The sequence below is a fragment of the Miniopterus natalensis genome, chromosome 12, assembly GCF_054644295.1.
Source record: "Miniopterus natalensis isolate mMinNat1 chromosome 12, mMinNat1.hap1, whole genome shotgun sequence".
NCBI classification, from domain to species: domain Eukaryota; kingdom Metazoa; phylum Chordata; class Mammalia; order Chiroptera; family Miniopteridae; genus Miniopterus; species Miniopterus natalensis.
In genome coordinates, this window is record NC_142092.1 from 29,752,530 (window position 1) to 29,771,849 (window position 19,320).

Here is a 19,320-nt window from a genome sequence, read left to right on the forward strand (position 1 = left end):
ATACTTAACCCTTTGCGGTCGTATTAAATTTGGACATGGGTGTCGTACTGGTCGGAATTAATTTCCATTGAAAGAGCAGTGATACATAACATGCAAGATTATGAAGGATAAACAAGAGAAATTATGAACTGATACATGAATGAATAGAGTTAAGATTCATTCGTACAGTTCCTTGCTGTGGTGGCTGAGAGCAGACATACGACCGGAATGGTAAAAAAGCTTTGGTGGCTGAGAGTAGACAAACAACCGCAAAGGGTTAAACACGCGCGCACACACACACACACACACACACACACACCCCAAGAATCACAGAAAATATACAAAAGATAATATGCCAATTTTAAAAGTATATTCAACACATCTGTGTCAGAGTCAGATTCTAATATGAAAGTGACTAAAAAAAAAAAAAGACACCCCCCCAAACCAGTTTTAATTACATAAACTTACCATACAAGGGTTCACAGTGAGTGCACTCTTGATGAACTGAAAAAGCAGAATGCCAGGCTCTTTAACTATACTCTTGGGCTCAGGTTCAATTTCAGTGTTTTGAGAACCAAATCCGCTGATTACCCATAGGTGATAGCCTTCTGCACCCCAGCTCTTAGAGAAGGAGGGCGAGAAAGAAAGAAAAGAGGGGGAAAATCAAAACAATAAAAAGTTTGTTATCCTTCCCTGGCTTCAAATATTCAAATTATGAAATAACCAACAACAGCATGTCCTCCAGGAAAAATAGCCAATCAGCATTTCACTTTATGTTAAAATAAAGGAGGTCATGAGAAGTGGGTGCTAGTAAGTCATACAAGAAATGGAGGTATATTTAGGAAATACAATGGTCTCATTTCACTATGGCACTATATTCACAATGATGATGGGCTTGCTGGACACATCTAAGCAAAACCAAATAAAATACTAAAAGTTGAACAGCCTCCTGATTGAAAAACAAAACACACAAAACCTTTTTTTCAAAGCAAGAACTGCGTAAGATTTTGCTGAGGCTAAAATAGTTTTGTGATTTTATCACACCAACATGAGGAAAAATTCAAGTTTTCCACACTATACCATTATTTATAGAAAGAACTTACCATAGAGTTGATCTTAAGGGGATCTTTTTTGGTGCCATCAGACCTATAACTAAGAGTACAGAAACTTAATTAAAAGAGTCTTCTAATTATATATAATATTTTGCTTTAAGTTTTTAAAATATTAAATTGATTTTGTTGCTTCGAAATAGAAATACATAATAATGCATGAACTAGGAGACTGCTGGTTAATATGCACAGGTCTATCACTGAGGCACAGCCTTCCAGGTCCTAAGTAACTTCCTGGCAGGGTCATGCACTTTGGGAACATGTGTTTGTTTTGTCAGGACTGAGGCTCGTAGTAGTGTAAGAAGTGGGCAGACGGAGGAAACCACTCCTATCAATCCAGTGGGATAATCTACATTAACCCAATGGGATAATGTAATTTTCATTTCCTAGTAGTTACTTATATGCATGGTTCACCACTCTTATTAAATAATAAGCTACTTGAAGAAAACCATATTTAGCCTTGAATCTAACATGCTATCATATACACAACAGGGGTTCAATAAATAACTGCATTTTTATTGAATAAACATAAAGTTTTAAGAGGATGGATGTTTGCATAATCAATACATTCTGAAAAAATTAATTCCAAACCTTACAAATTGTTTTGGGGTAAGAGGCAAATAAGGAAAAGGATATCTGTATGACATAAAGTTTCTCTCTCTCTCTCTCTCTGTGTGTGTGTGTTGTCTGAGAGACAGTGGAGTTATTTTATCTAAAATTTGTCTTTATTGACTTACGCAAAATCTCCTCCAAGTGTACAAATCAGCTGAGCTCCAAACACACTCCATAAAGAAAGGCCTCCATATTCCCAGGTCACTATTACAACACTATTGTCAGGAGACCATCTGACCAATTTAACAGCTCCTGTTTTGTTCCATATATCTGTTAAGAAATTGTGAGAGGAATTAAAAATAAATAATTGCTTCAGAAAGAGTTATTTTTTAGTCTGTATTTTCAAGATGAAATAAGCAGAAAGGCATGTCTACTTCAAATATTGAGATGAATCTGGCTCATTGAGGGTTATTTAAAAACTGTAAGGCCATTAGCCTTGACCTGACCTAAGCAGAACAAACTCAGTGCCCAAGTTACTTACAGGAAATGAAAGCAGTTTAGGGACACTATCAGCTTGAATAATTACAACTGTGTATATAGCCTTAAAAGTGTTTGGCTTTGGCCCTGGCCAGTGTGGCTCAGTTGGCTGAACACCATCCCGTGCATCAAAATATCATCGTTTCAATTCCTGGTCAGGGTACATGCCCAGGTTGAGGGTTTCATGCTCAGGAATGGTTTCGGTCCCTGGTCGGGGTGCAGGAGGCAACTAATGTGTGTGTGTGTCTCTCTCTCAAAATACACATTACTCTGTTCTTATAAGTTGCTGCAAAAACTGTCCTTACCATGAGATAATTTTCAAGAGAAATATAGTGATAATAGTATCTGTTGGACTCAACGTAAACTATTAGCTACAGGTAGTTCACAGTTGCAACATCAGGTTGAACTACATTTATTCTGATATTGTTGTATCTTTGTAAAGACAGGTTTTTAAGAGTTGCTGTGAAAAAAGTGAAGTGTGTGAAAATCAATGTGGAACAGGAAATGTGGGCAATTGTACCCAATCTGACTCCAAGGGCAGTTTGAGAAACTGTACCATGTCCAACAGGCACAGACATCCTGTTAGTAAAAAATAGTAATGAAGAATAAAATTAAAATATTTTTCTCTTCATGTACATGCATTATTTTTTGAAAATGCTACAAGGTTGCTAGGAGTCACCTAATAAGTTGTTTAGAACTAGCTACTTAATCAACAGAATTTTTGGTATTTCTTTTAACATAGGGGTAAAATTATGGAGACACTAAGGCCAGAGTGAAACCAAGAAATAATGCCAAATTTGGAAAAGATCTTACATGCTATATATGTGGTAGACACAGTTGGTTGTTTAATCCAACATCTAGTCCCATCCTTGTTCTCCCTTGCCCACTTCTACCATAAAGGCTTGGAAAAGCCCACAGTAGCTATGTGACACAATTATGGCCAATTAGATGTAAGTGGAAGATAGTTGGAGCAGGTAGTAGGTGGAGTTGCTTCTAAGAAAGATTTTGCCTTCCTAACCCCTTCCCCACCAAAACAAAATTTTTTTAAAGGTATGATCTGTTCCTCTTTTCTTCTTGACTCAAATGCAGAAGTAGTGTTTGGAGCTTAGGAGCTACCTTGTGGAGAAAAGGCCAAATGAATGCCAGCAGCAGCTTACCTCTGGATTTCTTGCTATTTGAGAAAATAAATCCTATTTGTTTAAGCCACAGTAAATTGGGTTTTCTGTTAGTTTCCATCAAAAGCTTTTCCAATGACATAGACTTTAAACTTAATCCTGTGGACTGGATTCATTAAAGAGTCACTAACGGGTTCAGAAAGAGACTTTTGTTTATTGTTATATATCCAGCACTTAGACAAGTGTCTGGCCTACAGTAGGTACTCAGCAAGTACTCGTTGAATGAATAAATTGAATTAGAAGAAATAAACTAACAGAAGCAATGAAATCACATCAGAGAATAGGGCAAAGTCCAGAGGGACATAGGGGCTGAAACTAAGCAAGCATAGAGAGGACTAGATGAAGGAACAAAAGCAGTATCCCTGGAGCCTTTCTAGTTACACAGAAATCTTGGATCACATAAAATATTTTTGTATGTTTCAACAATACTTGACCTACATAGCATGCATCATTTGAAATTAGCATTCACTACACGTATCTGTACATTAAAAATGTTAAAAGAAGAAGAAAAGGAGACTCACCAGGGTATTGTTTTGCTGTTAACTCTAGTCTGTGAGACAGCAGCATAGCTCCAGTGGTGTTATCTATTGTATAAACCTGAACAGAACCACTGTACAAAACAAACAAACTTTTAGTGAGAAAAGATAAATACAAATACAAAATATAAATACAAATATAAAAAGAGTTATTATGGGAATTCTTATGTACTGCTGGTAGGAATGTAAACTAGAACAAAACAATTTTGTAAATAATTTGTAGTCACCTCATAAATTTGAACAAACATATTCTGTAATTGAGCAATTTCACCTCTAGCTATATCCCAGAATATCCTTGTCATGTATAATGTTCATTATAGTATTCTGTATAAGTGCAAAAAAATGGAAATCTGAATGTTCAGCAATAAGAGAAAGAAAAAATGAACTATGGTATAATCATATAGTAACATACCATATAGCATTAAAAATAAGTAAAATTTAGTTACATGCATAGATATATAGTATAATTAATTCTGTTTCTATATAGTAAAAAGCATTCAAAACATAGTAGTTAAATATACTTGTGGTAAAAATGTAACAAAGACCTAATGCAAACTAACTGCAGATGGGTGACTGGGCTGGTAGAGAAGCTGGTATAAAGAAGGGGGCAAGCAGGGGTTTCGTCAGTACTGATAATGTTCTTTTTCTCATGTGAGATGGTAATTCATACAGATTTTAATTTTATTTTTATATCCTGTTATTTTTTTTAAGTTTTTGTTTTTATAAAAATATTTTTATTGATTTTAGAGAGGAAGGGAGGGGGATAGAGAGGTAGAAACTTCCACAGGCTGCCTCCTGCAGGCCCCTCTACTGGGGAACGGAGCACGAGACCCCAGGCAAATGCCCTCACCTGGAATTGAACCGGTGACCTCTTGGTTCATGGGTCAGCGCTCAACCATGAAGCCACACTGGCTGAGCTATTCCATTACTTTTTAAATCTATACACATGATACATGCTCTTTTGTGTATACAGTATATATAATTATTTCATTTAAAATATCTTTACAAGGGTCAAATTTACGAAGGATCAGAAAGCAGAACAAAATCTATCTTACTTCTAAAGTACATTTAGGAACTAAACTTAATGATCATTTTTTTAAAAAATTTCTGCTTATGAAGTTTTCAGATCAAAAATTTGACAAAAATACTGTTTGTAAAATATTTTAACTCCAAGGCTGCTCTGGCACACTTTAGAACGACACTGGCTTGGGACTGCCAGAATATCCTGGCTCTTATGCACGCTCCTCTGTGGCAGAAGTCAGATGGCTTCCCCACAGCAGCTCTGACCCATTTCCAGACAGGTCCAACTCTTCTAAGGGTTAGGAATGGGACAAAACAAAATACCCGCAATAACAGGACACCTGAAGCTATCCCACAGCTCATTAACACTGATTTTAATTCTTTTTTCTCTCTCCATTTTATTTCAAATAATTTTTTTTGTCATGTTCTTCAAGTTAATATTAATCTTTTCTTCTGCAATGTTTCATTTGGGTCTTCTTTATATCTTTGATGTTTCGGTTTAATACTCAAAAGGGATTCTCTACAGATCTCTGGGAGTTCTCTCTTTGTGCCACTCTCTCTTTGGTGTCTGTCCCGTGAGCCTTAGCTGTTTTGCTTTCCCCAGACTCTCATTTCCAGGTGCTCAACTCAGGGAATCTGCCAGGCTCTATCTTCCAACCTCATGCTATGCCCTGGAAACCCTCAAAGTAACTAAAGCTGGGGCATTTGTGGAATTTTCTTATTTTGTTTCTCATCTTTCAGGGATCACTGTCTTTAGTTGCCTGATGTCCTATTTCTTGAATTCAAAACACCTATTTTATATTTTTTGTCCACTCTCTTGTTTTGTTCCCAAGGGGGAGATAAAATCTGATCTGTAATTCCATCTTAGTCAGAAGCCAAATGTCTAAATATATCTTTCCAGACTATCTGCCCAATCAAACACCTGGCGGAAAGACAACACTGAGTGCCTAGCAGGTTTTTGGTTTACATCTGACAAACTGTCAAGTGCTAACTCTGTAACTCTGTGTTGCTGAGCTCTAACAAGTCAGTGAGGAGTCCAAATATTTCTAATATAAGAAATAGGTGCTAAGTCAATACTTATAAAAACAGAAAATTAACCCTTCAAGTATTCTGTAGTGCCTATGCTCTTTAAATTATTTTTCTTTCCATTTCTCAGCCCATTGTAAGAGAAAAGTTTTTCATTAAAAGACACTACATACTAATCTCAAAGCAAAAAACATATCTCTATAATAGAGACATGGCTATTATCACCGTAAGTGATCAAATTTGGCAGCATTAATCCTGGGACAACTTGACATTACCACTACACAATGCCATAGAAAGTACACATCATGTGTATGGCAAAAGTGTTTTACCAGAATCTAAAAAAACCTTTAAATATAAAGGTAAATGTTAGGTTGTAAGACTCATCCCCTGCAAAATGGCATCCTAAAAGGAAGCTGGCTTCTTATAGAATTCAAGGACACAGCAATAGCCTAGTGTTCAAGGCAATTAATCCTGGTAAGTGATGGCAGATCAGAGCTAGAAGCCACTAGTCTGCTGAGTCACACAGCTACAGTCACAAAGCTCACACCCCAGCCCATGGTCATGACAGAGGTCTGGTACACTCCCCACCAATGAAAACTGAGACGACTGAAAGGCTAAAGGCCAAGACTCTATCTTCATTATCCTGGGGAAGGGCTATAGTACCTCCCCTGGATTCTTACCTCTGGCCTTGCTAGACCCCTGGGTGCTACCCTGAATGTAGGTGATATGAAACTGTGCATCTGCCATTGCTCATGTCTCTGTGAGCTTCCTAGTCATTGGCTGTATTGGCTCAACAAGAACCAGTTTCAAAGTTCCAGTCGTTCCAGTCATTCCAGGTGTTAGAAAAACTAATTAAATGCCATTATGAAGAATACAACTTTAGAATGTAGGGCAATCTATAAACAACTGACATGGACTCTTAAAATAGTTAATGTCAAAATAAGAAAAAAAAGGTGTAAGGATTGGTTTGGCAAAAATGAACTAAAGAGAAATAATAACCAAATATAATTCATGAATTTTAATTGATTGTGGCTGGAACAAAGGAGCTATAAAAGAAATTTTGGTTAATTTCAACATGAACTGGGTATCAGATCTTAGTAGGGATTTATCATTAATTTTCTTATGTGTGATAAAGGTATTGGGTTTTTATAAAAGAATGTCTCCCTTTATTGGAAACCAAGAAATAATGTAAGTGTCCACTAACAGCAAACCAGGTTATGGTATATTCATACACTGGAACACTATTTACAAATCAATCAAAAACTATTTCAGGCAAAGAACATGGATAAATTTCACAATGTTGACTGAAAGAAGCAAGATAGGTAACACAGAATGTAATTCTATTCATATAAAGTTCAAAATCAGGTGAAAATAAATTATGCTCTTTAAGAATGCACACATGGGTGGTAAAACTACGAAGGCAAGGACATGATTATCCAAAAGACAGAAAATTGGTTACCTTTAAGTGAGTCAAGGAAGGGACAGAAATTGTGATTAGGATGTAACAGGGGTAAAACTTATATTGGCTGGCAATGTTCTATTTCTTGACCCAATTGTGAACAGATATGTATTTGTACTAAAATTATTTGTAAAACTGAATATATGGAATATGTACTTTCCTGTATGTTTTTACTTTACAATATGAAAGTTAAAAAGGATATTACAAATTTTATGCCAATAAATTTGACAGTGTATATGAAAAAACACCAATTCCTAGAAAAATATAAACTGCCAAAATTACTTAGGAAGAGAAAGAAAATCTGAATCTTCTTAAATCTATTCTTAAACCTGAATTAAAGCAGTAAGACAAAAAATTCCCGAAAAGATAATTTTAGACTCAGATGGCTTCATGATAAATCTGACCACATATTCAAAGACGAGCAAAGAAGAGAAAGAAAGGAGCAAGCCCTCCCTCAACTTGTTTGTGAGATGAGGAGAGTCAGACACCAGAAGAGTAAGAAAAATTATAGGCAAATGTACTCATGAGCAGAGATTTTAAAATTTTAAATAAAATGTGACCAAATCAAATCCATGAGTATGAAAAAAAATATTTTTCTTCTTTCTTGTACTAAGTTAAATTTACGTATATTTCTACATTTACCATCTCAGTAAAAAGCAGTGTGCTGAGGATGAAGATTCCTCCCTTTACAAAGGGATTGCTGAGAGTGTAATGAGATGGGGATTTATACATGTGTATTATTTACATTAAAAGATACTCTGACACTTGTAGCTGGAGATTATACTAGCTGCATGCTCTACAGAAACACTGAGTCTCATTTTTAGGGCAAAACGGAACTTTGTATTTAATAAAGTTTTGAAGGCTAAAGAGCACTATACATGCTGTAAAGCATTACTGTAAGTAGCTGATACAGGGTGAGACAAAGGTTGGTTTACAGTTGGTATGGAAAATAATACAAGTTAATAAAGAATAATACAAGACTAAACTGTTTTGTGTATTTACAACTGTAAACCTACTTTTGCCCCACACAGTATGATCTTTTCACTTGAGCTAAAATATAAGCCTGACAGTCAGGTATCTTTGCTGTTTTGTAATGTATCCCAAGCGCTTATAACTGTGCCTGGTACATGGCAGACACACAGATATTTGTTGAATAACTGTATTCTATTTTACTTCTAAAACATTATTTGAATTAAAGCAAGAACTGATTTTATGTATGAGCTTTAAATCTGCTCCTTAACTGACGCATCCACTGATTCAAAGATGATGTCAACACTAATGTCTTAAAAATAAAGGATTATAGTTAAAAAATAAAATATCTTCCTGATCCTGTTAAACAATAACCTAAATTTTAACTGACTTAATTTTTTAAACTTATAAACTCAATTTCCTACCACCGAAGAAAAGCTCACTTTTACAAATTAAGATAATCTCCAAAATCTGTCTTTTAGATTTGTTTGTCCCAATCTAATAAAATACTGTTAGATTTTATATTAAGGCTCATTCATCAATTACAAGGAAATGACAAAGTTTACAAGTGTATTAGGAATATCCGATGTTTAAAAAACATTATTTTGGGCAATAACACTTAAAATGCAGAAGTCTTTATCAATTACCTTGCACAACCAAATGCCATTAGTCGGTACTTGTTATTTACTGCTACACAAGTTCCGTCAACAACATCTTGTGGCCAAACTCCATGAAGATGCTATAATAAAGGAAAGCAGTTAAGGCTTAAAAAGTGTTCTCCAAAATATGCTGTAAACAATATAATTCTCCTTCAATAAACAGTTTCACAGGCTTTATCATATTTTGTTTCAACTGGATTAAAAAATATTCCATCAGGGTTACTGAGTTTTCTCCCTTAAAACATGAATTTCATTAACTGTTTCAATAAATATTCCCCAAATGAGCTCAGTCCAGTGCTAATCTATATATAAAACACTAAAAAATGGATATTCGATCTCCAAATTAAACGACTTTTTCCTGTTGGGATACAAACCTCCTGATAGCACAAACTGCATCTAAGTTGCTCACTATTATTATTCTTGTGGTCACCTAGCACACTGTGTTCAACTTCCCAACCAGTGGGAAACAGTATATTTTATTTGGTATACTATTTTTTTAAAAATATTTTGTATTAGTTTCAGGTGTACAGCATAATGATTAGATAATCATATACTTTACAAAGTTCTCCCCCTGATATTTCCAGTACCCAACTGGCACCATACACCATTATTATACTACTACTGGCTGTCTTCCCTATGCTCTTCTTTACATTCCCATTATTTGGTATGTTCTTAGAAGCAAGTCATGATTTGTCAATTGCTTACTATTCTCTATTATTCCTTTGCTTCATAGTAGAATGGTGAATAGCATGGTTCTGACAGTCTGTTATCTCAGGTGTACCCAATCACTTGCTGAAATGATTATTTCACCTTTCCAAGCTTCAGTTTTATCTGTAAATTACTTACCTCTTAAGAGTGTTTTGAAGATTAAATGAGAATATATATACATGTAAACCACTTAATATAATGCCTAGCATTCAACAAATTAAGCATTCAATAAATGAATGACACTATTATGAAACTTATATGCTATTTTATACTGAATACAGATATAGAATAGACTCGGCTATACTGTCTGTTTTTTTGTCAAATCAAGAACATCTTATATTATAAATTCTATGTCAAAGCTCATTGTGACAGTTTATTAAGCACAAAAAATAGCACACTAGAATATACACTTTATTTTTAGATGATCCCAGTAGTAAACATTAGAAAATCCAATATAATTACAATTCTTTTTGAAATATACTACCACAGAATTTAATTACCAAATGAGCTATATAACCTACTATCTAAACATGGAATATTTGCTTCTTTTTGTGGTAATTTTATTCATTTTTAAATTTTAATAATAAAACTGGCATTATTTCTTCAGATGACTGCTTAGCTTGAAATTCATTCCTGTAACAAGTATTTTTCAAGTGCCCACTATTCACCAAGCACTGCTCTAGGAGCTAAGGAAATGGCAGGTATTCAAACACACCCAAATCCCTACCTGTATCCCTGCCTTACATCTGTTAGGAGGCTGACAAGTTAAAACAATTATCCAGTATATTGGAAGTTGGCAAATGCTACAGGAAAAAATAATACAGCAATTATGGGGAAGAGGGAGTATGGGGGAAGGATGTAATATTAAGTGGTTTTCCCTATGAAGGTGTGTTTTGAGGAAAGTACTGAGATACATTAAGTACAAAGGCCCTTTCATAGACAGCATTTCTGGCATGTTCAAAAGAACATAAGAGAGGCCTGTGCAGAAGGAGTGCAGTGGAGGAAGAGGAGGTAGAAGATGAGGTAATAGATGGAATAGGAAGCCAGACTTTGAGAGTTTTGAAAGCTACTATAGGAACTTTGGCTTTCTCTCCAATTTAGGTATCAGGAATCATTGGATGCCTTTATTTTTCAACCTTTTCTATTATTAATTATAAATACATTAGAGAAAAACACAAAAAAATGTACATCTCAATAACATCACAAAGTAAACACTTGTAGAATTACCATTCGGGCCAAAAATTATCAGTACCCAAAAGTCCCCAACAGTGTCCCTCCCAATCAATACACCCTTACCCTCAACACAAAAGTAACCAATATTCAGACTGACATGGCAACCACTTCCTTCTTTTCCTTTAAACCATTACCACTTAAACATGCACCCATACAAGCTCTAATTTAGAAATGTCTATGTTTTTATTTTTTCCTTTAAATTTACATAAAATAGAATCATAGCACACATCTTTTTGTGTCCAGCTCCTTTTACCCAACGTGTTTGTGAGATCCATCCTTGTTGATGCACCCGGCCTTGTTTGTTCCTGCTCACTGTATCCTCAAACACTGGGCTCTCTGGGCCTCTGGCCTTCCCTAGCTTGGTCATTCTTTACTGTCTAATAAGCTCTCCAAAACCTTTAAGCACATTTAAAAAAAATATTTTTTCTTCAGCTTCTCTAATTGTCCTCAGTAGACTTTGCCCTAATTATACAGTCCTACTGAAAGGGTTCTAAGCAGAGGAGTGGCATAATCTGACATATTTTAACTTATCTGTTAAATATATTAAACAATGTTGCAGAGAATTTTTACAAAACACTTAAATAATGTCTAATATAAAGATGCCACTAGTGTGTTTCCTAACTACCAGTAATACATATGTATTGTTTTCTTATAATTTATACATTTTATTTATATTTAATAATGTCCATCTATTTTCCATTATATTTTATTTTTTTTATTTATCTTTATTGTTGCAAGTATTACAGATGTCCCCCTTTTCCCCCCACTGACCTCCTCCATTATACTTTAACCCTTAATTGACTAGAAAAATTTCTTTAACCAAGTACTAATAAAAATTGATACTCAGAAAAGAGTCAATCACTTTTTCAGTTCTAATATTTTTGTCTTCAGTAAAAACATTTAAATCCCAAACATAACTATAAATATATTTGTACCTTGTAAAAAAAAAAATTAGGCTCTTCAAAAGCTTATTTTTATTCTTATTTACATACTGACACATTATTACAAGTGTACCTTACTACCTGAATAAAGATGGTAGGGGACAATAGTTATTAGAAACATTAAAGCTGATACCATGTGGAAAAAAATATAACCTCAAAAAACAAACAAACAACTCCCCTCAAAACTCAAAATCCTTTCCAGTTAAAAAGAGCACAATGAACATAAATATTTAGCTTCTCTATTGTAACAGAAAACATTTTTTTTCAAAAAGCATAAACTGGCAAGTACAAAGAATAGGAGATGAGGTAGTATCGGAAAATTCTGGAAGCTGGAAAGTATAAGGATGGGTAGAATCCTTAATCAGCAGCAAAAAATGTTGAGAAGCAGCTACATTTACATTATAGGGCTCACAAAAGGCTTGGGAAGTTAGATGTCTCTGAAAGGCTGAACTGAAAGCAGGATTGGTTCAAAGCCTGTTTACGCAGCAGCTGGGTCTTCCAGGAGTACCCTCCCAATTTGAGCTGCTAAGAAACATTCCACCTCCACTAACAGAAAACTGGAGCTTTTTCTTTGGAGAAAAACAAACAAAAAAACTCCAGTGGTCTCTGGACCACAATGAAAACAGGGATAAGTAAAAGTTTACATCCTGAATCTGGAGCCTCTAGTCTAACTCTTCCACAACTTAAATCCTAGAATATTGAGTCAGCCAGGTATATATTTCCTGGAAAAGACTGCAGGACTCCTCAAATGAACTCTGGATACAGAAATGGAAGGGAAGGAAAAAATTCAGTTAGTTCACCATATAGTAAAGACCTTACTCAACCAGACCCCACAGAGCTTACCAGTGAATCCAGAATTTTATTTTGGGTCTCTATCACAGCAATCAAATTCATAAATTAATTAATCATGTATGAATTAATTGTGAAATAATCACACACAAATAAAGGAGCAAAGGAAGTCCTCCAGATGATGGAAAGCCCCAAATACAACTGTGTTAAAGGTGTGTATAGCGAGCAAGCAGTCCAGACTGGAGCAGCCCAGAGGATCCAAGAGAAATGCCTTCAAGAACATGAAATGGATAGAACACCAATGCATTTGAAAGAACTGAGAGGATATTTATACAACCAGCAGACAGTTTGGGGTTGAATTAGTGGTAAATACATAGAAACTAAGCAAATATAAAAAAACTAACAATTATTAATTGCAAGAGGGAGGGAAAATCTGCAGGAAAAGAAAAATAATCATAACATCCTACATGGGGCAGGTACTAATATAAATATACAAAGCAACAGCCATTTAAATAATAAGCAGAATCTAATGAAAAACACAATTGCTATACTGGGAAGTACATGGTGAAAGCAGGGAAGAGGGAAGTATATGGCCATTTTCCACAGCCTAAAAACTAAAAATTAAAAGAAATACACAGAATAGTGAAGATAAATAGCAAAATAAACAGTAAAAGATTAAAAAGTAGTTGCCTATCACAAAGAAAATTGGATGTGAAGAGAGCTGGGAGGGCAGGAGCTGTCATTTTTCTTCAGCACGTCTAATAGATAATTATTGGTCTACTTATACTATTTATATATATAGTTTTGGCTTAAAATTAACAACAAACCCTAAGATCATAAATTTAAAAATGGGGGAGGGAATTTAGTAACACAGATTATAAATTAATGCACAATAAAGAAAATAAACATTCAAAGCCTATAAATCATACCTCTGCAGTAAATCTACTGGACACTGGTGTAATAAATCCAACTTTACCATCGTTAAACACCACAGCAAACCCATCAAGAGTGGCACAGTATTCCATGTCTCTGATGTGCACATCTGCAAAGCCCAGGAATGAACCTGCTAATGATAAAAAAGTACATGAAATATGAATATAAATATAATAAATAATTCCCTTACATTTTTGCTTACGAGCCCTGTAAGGACAGTTAAAAGGGCAAAACGAATGACCTGAAGACACTAAACAATGTAACTACTCCTTCCTACTAAGATACACACACACACCCCTCCCTTGCATAATTAATTCCAAAGTAGAAAAATCAATGATCATCCATAGAAAATATCTCACTAGATTATATCAAGTAGTAAACATCTGGTTCTACTCCATGCAGAAAGTTTAACTACCTCTAGATGACTGCAGATCTACTGAAAAGGGTACTGTGCAAAGATTAATAGCTTTCCTTCCATTTGTCATTCCTTCCCAGTGAATAAGATGAAGAAGTCCATCAGAAGTAGCAACCAGGAGATCTTCCAGCACAGACTGCAAACTGTAGGGAAGTAAGCAATTTATTATCAGTTACCTTTTAAGAGAGCATCCTGGGAAATCAATAAGTATGAATGTAATTGCCCTAGAGAATATTCATTCAGAGAAGATAATGAAACCACTTACAAAACCGTCATTTACTTACAACTTAGTTATATAGTAGCTTTATCTATGTATAATTCAATCTAGAATCAGAAATTCTGGAAGAAATGGAAGACTATGAGCAACAACAGTCACAAATTTGATGAATTGAGTTAAAAACTACAAACAACAAATTAGAAGATGGAAGGGTAAGTGATAGCTGACAGGAAAAGAGGCAGAGAAACCATAAAAAAGGACAACTAATGAAAGGATGACAATCTGGAGCCATGAGTACAGAGTAACAATCCTCTAGCCCTGTCCAGCATAACTTTCACCAGTGATAAAAACGTTCTGTATCTGTACTATCGAGCATGGTAGTCACTAGCCACACATAATAACTGCACCCTTGAAATACGGCTAGTGTGACAGAAGAACTGAATTTTAAATTTTGTTTACTTTTAACTAATTTAAATAAGTTCACTTGATTAGTGGCTATTGTATTGGAGAGCACAGCTCTCAAACACTGTATTTCTAGGGTTATCATGAGTCTCAAATTCATTTATTGAACAAACATTTATGAAGCCTATGTTCTGTGGCAGGTACTATGCTCTCTGTTGGAGATTCCAAGGTCAAGTTTCTCCCTTCAGAAGACCTCTCAGTTGATTAAGTACTGAAAAGTAATTATGTAGTATGATCTCAGCACTTATTGATATTTGCAACAAGATTTAACATTTACTTACCTAATAGCAAATAAATGCCTACTGGGTTTACTATTATATGCCCAGGTCCTGAGGCAATGCTAGTTATATATGTGGCAGTAAATGTTTGTCAGAAGTAAAAAAAAAAAAAGGGAAGGGGAATCCATAAATGAAACTGCAAAAGTACTGGCAGAGAGAAAGAAAAAGAGAACAGGGGAAGAACCAGTGGAAATTAGTATCAAGAAAGCCAAGGAAATAAGATGGATTTTAAAAAGAGTACTCAAGAGTATCAGAGTAGAAAAAAGAATGATAAAATGTTATGTGTCTATCACATATACTCTAATATACACTATTAAATTTCCTTTCATACTTAAAGTTTAGAGTATAATTCATAAACATTTAAATCCATAATGGTAAAAAATGTTTTTAATGCTTTAATTCTTAAATTAAACCTTCAATTCTTTGGGAAGTTGAGTTCAATGACTCATTCCCCTGCGGATCTAAGACAATAAAGAATTTACTATATTTTCTTCCAAACTAAAAATACTGAAAAAACGTGACATGTCCACCACTTGAACACCAGAGCATCTGTAATGAATTAAAATTCCACGTTTTAAAGTTCACCTTTTAAAGTATTATATATTCTTTGATTTCAAATTTATATTTTTGTGATAAAATTTATATGTAGCATGTGGTAAGCAGAATACAAAAACTTATGTTTTAGAACTACTACTACATGTCGAGAGAGGCCGGTGAGTAGTACAGCCATTGTTTTACCAGTGATTTTCATTCAACAGGAGTCAGCCTAGATTTTTTCAAACTATATTTTCTACCTCTCCTTTGTGCCTATCTTCCTAGAATTACTACATATGACAAGGTTATCCTGCAGTATTTTAACTGCCTGCTAGACAAAACCAGAATTCAGAATTTCTATATCATCATCCCCACAATGCTGTAACAAAATATGACTACATGTGTGAGTAAACAGGAAAATGTAACTCAGAGTGAAGAGAAAAATTAATCAACATAAATAGATACATAGACAATCTCAATGTTGGAATTAAAAGATAATGACTTTAAAGTAACTGTGATAATGATAAAAAAAAATCTATAGGAAAAGAAATAGTCTCCTCATTTCATTGAAACTAAGCAAACTCATTTAACAAAGGCTGATGTCAGTTGTTAAAGTACTAAATTAAAGTTAGTAAAGAGGTCCTGCTACAAGCCACTCAAGTGCCTGCCCACCACTGATTCCCTCCCTCACAAAGATCTAATTACTAAAGGATTAATTCTTGGCATCAGGGGATATGAGGACCCTGCACCAATAACCAATATTCCATGTGTTTTCATGCTGTACTGGTTTTTAAATATTTTGAAAATTACCTCTGGGTATAAGTACACGCAAAACCACATAAACATACTCTATATTCTCAGAGAGCCTCTCCAATCACTGACTTCGACATGGCTTTATAACAGCTACCTGATATTCAAGAGGTTTTTAAAAAGTATATAATTACCAATTCTTAAATACACAAACATATTTAATACCTAACTAATATTAAATACTATATACTACATAGGACTTTCCTAAGTGGCTGGGATGGAGCAAGATATGGAATAAACTATGGTATTTATTAGTATTCATTACATGATATCAGTTAGTACTTTTTACCTTTCTATAACAAAGTTTGGATGCTTAACATTAATCCTATTCTTTTTTTCAACAAAAAATTTAAAAGACGGCAGTACTCTTGCCATCTTATGCCTATAAGCAACAGTGTAACCATTATCCATAACTTCATATGACTTATATTTTGGGTAGTGGGAGGGATAATAGTTGGTAATAAAGCCAAGTTTCATATCTTCTCATTAAATTCAAAATCAAATAGGAAATCTCTATAATATCCAGCAAGTGCTAATAATGTTCTTCTGAAATGCAATTATTTTACTGTAGCTTTAAGAGAAGACTTAAATATTTCCAATCACCTAAATTTATAGATTAAAATGCAGCACCTGACAGGAATTCTTTGTTTAAAGGCTCTTTTTCTCTCATCTCCATGAAACACAGAATTTTTACCACCAGGTGGAGGTAGAACACCATGCTTGTACAGTTCCACCCAGTTTGGTACTCTCAGATATTCAAAATTCCTTATGCAACAAGTTACATTCTTGAAAAGAATCTAGAAGCAGAAATAAAATCTGAAGTAAAGGGTCAAAAAGTTTTTTGACCAAGGTGATGAATGACGTGAACTAAATCTTTTGTAACCCTGATCACATTTAAGCAAACAAAAACAAAAAGCATTCTTTTTCTATGAGAATATATAAAAAGATAGATTAAGCAAGGCAAGACAACAGCCAGCCACTTGCATACAATTTCATTTAATATGTACCAGTATCTTTACTATAGTCTAACAAAATAGTGAAAGAAGCCTTTTATTAGAACTGTGAATAAGAATTCTAAAAAGAGGTATTACATTCTTATACTTCAATATATTTCCATATGATATCCAGACAATTCTTCATTTAGTAAGAGTACATAATAAAAAGTATTTTTCCCAAAACTGTCCCCCACTCTGTTCTCATGCTCAGTTTCTAAGGTATTCTTCCAGAACAATACATAGTCTACCACCACCAGCTCCCTTTTAAAAACAAACAATAGCATTATCGTATAGAGTACACCTTGCCTTTTTGCCCAAAAAATATATTTGGGAAGTTTTCTTCAGTAAAGAGTATCATCATTGTTTTTACAGATACATCTTATTCCCATTGTAGAGATGTAAGAAAATGAATTTGCAGCTCCCTACTGACAGACATTTAGGTGGTCCATTTCATTTCCAGTATGTATTATTATATGTGCAAGACTAATGCCTAGAAGTAGAAATGCTAGGCAAAGGCCATGAACATTTGTAATTTTGATAGGTATTGCTTAATCAACTTCCATAAATATGGTATCAATTTTTTTAAGTTGCATTTTTTTTTAAATTGATTTAGAGAGGGAGAGAGAGAAAAAAAACATCGATGTAAAAGAAAAACATCGATGTAAAAGAAAAACATCGATCAGTGGCCTCCTGTGCATGCCCCAACTGGGGATCAAACCCAAAACCGGGTATGTGCCCCAACTGGGAATGGAACCTGCAACCCTCCAGTTCACAGGACGACCCTCCAACCAACTGAGCCATACCAGCAAGGGCGATATGGTATCAATTTATATTCCCACCACCAATGTATAAAAGTTCTCATTTCCCTATCCCCTTCCCAAGACAATATGTTACCTAACTATTTATAATAAGTATCAGAGTCATTTATTTAATGTCCTAATGGCAATCTATTAATATATTAATTGGAATATGAAAAATAAAAACAAATTGTTTACATTCTCTGTCCATTTGTTCTACTGTGTCTTTTTCTTGTTACAGAAATTCTGTGTATTATGGAAACTGGCTTTTTGCAATATTCACTGTAAGTATATTTGCTTGTTTCCAGTTTGTGTTGACTTTTGATCTTACTTATGGTGTGTGAGTTTTTCTAAGCAGATTTTAAAAAAACTTTTACATAATCGAATTTATCAGTGTTTTCCTTCATAAGTTTACTTGCAGACGTTTTGACAGGAAGGTTTTAAAATATATTTTGTGTTAGAATACTTCTTTTACCAATTTTTCTCTTCATTTTCTTATAACAAGTCTGGGCAATAGAGATAAGAACTGCTGGCCATTTTGATGCATAGAATGTTAGAATTCTACCATTATAACTTCATGCTTGTATATAACCAGGCTCAATAACAACCAAAAGGTTCTTGTGGGCCCAACTTTAACCCTGGATTCAGTTAAAAATAACTTTGTTTAAAAAAATAAAAAGAAACAAAAATAAATATTGTAATAAAAACTTTAAGTTAAAAAATACACTTCTGACAAGACTCACTCATCAGAGAACTAAAATGTCAAATGTGAAGCAATTAAGGAAATAAAGCTAAATTTTAGGTACAGTCATTTGTATTTTCTACCAATGGATAAAAAATAATTTTTGGTCTTTTGGTACTCTGGTCTTATCACAAAACCTTTACTGACACTTGGATCAGAAAGCTCAACTTTCTTCCAAGTGTACAAATACCCCCCCCAAAACTTATAAAGGCTATAGAAATGAAGGCACTTTCTTTTTTTCTCAACTTGTGTGATTTTTATCTGTATCTTTTTAAGTAACATGGACTATGTCGTATCATTCAAACATTCTAAATCTTACCAAAAATATGAACTTCTTAAATAACCTTAGAGTTGCTATACCCAATTTATGGGCTTTATTACAATAATTTAAATATAATAATGTACCTTCTATAAATTTTCACATTTTTAAAAGGGTTAATCAATC

General features: G+C 34.2%; 1 protein-coding gene across 3 annotated transcripts in view; it reads right to left on the reverse strand.

Moving 5' to 3' along the window:
• RIC1 (RIC1 partner of RAB6A GEF complex) overlaps positions 1 to 19,320 on the reverse strand; it is an 82,799-nt gene that overhangs the window by 24,473 nt on the left and 39,006 nt on the right. For 2 of the 3 annotated variants that reach the window (XM_016214243.2, XM_016214241.2), the window contains exons 5-11: positions 14,041 to 14,183; positions 13,622 to 13,758; positions 9,010 to 9,101; positions 3,874 to 3,962; positions 1,826 to 1,970; positions 1,083 to 1,131; positions 448 to 600 (exon numbers count right to left, since the gene is read on the reverse strand). In XM_016214243.2, coding sequence (XP_016069729.1) covers positions 448 to 600; positions 1,083 to 1,131; positions 1,826 to 1,970; positions 3,874 to 3,962; positions 9,010 to 9,101; positions 13,622 to 13,758; positions 14,041 to 14,183 — 808 coding nt within the window. The remainder of the gene's footprint in view (positions 1 to 447; positions 601 to 1,082; positions 1,132 to 1,825; positions 1,971 to 3,873; positions 3,963 to 9,009; positions 9,102 to 13,621; positions 13,759 to 14,040; positions 14,184 to 19,320) is intronic. The other variant, XM_016214242.2, reaches the window with a different exon arrangement.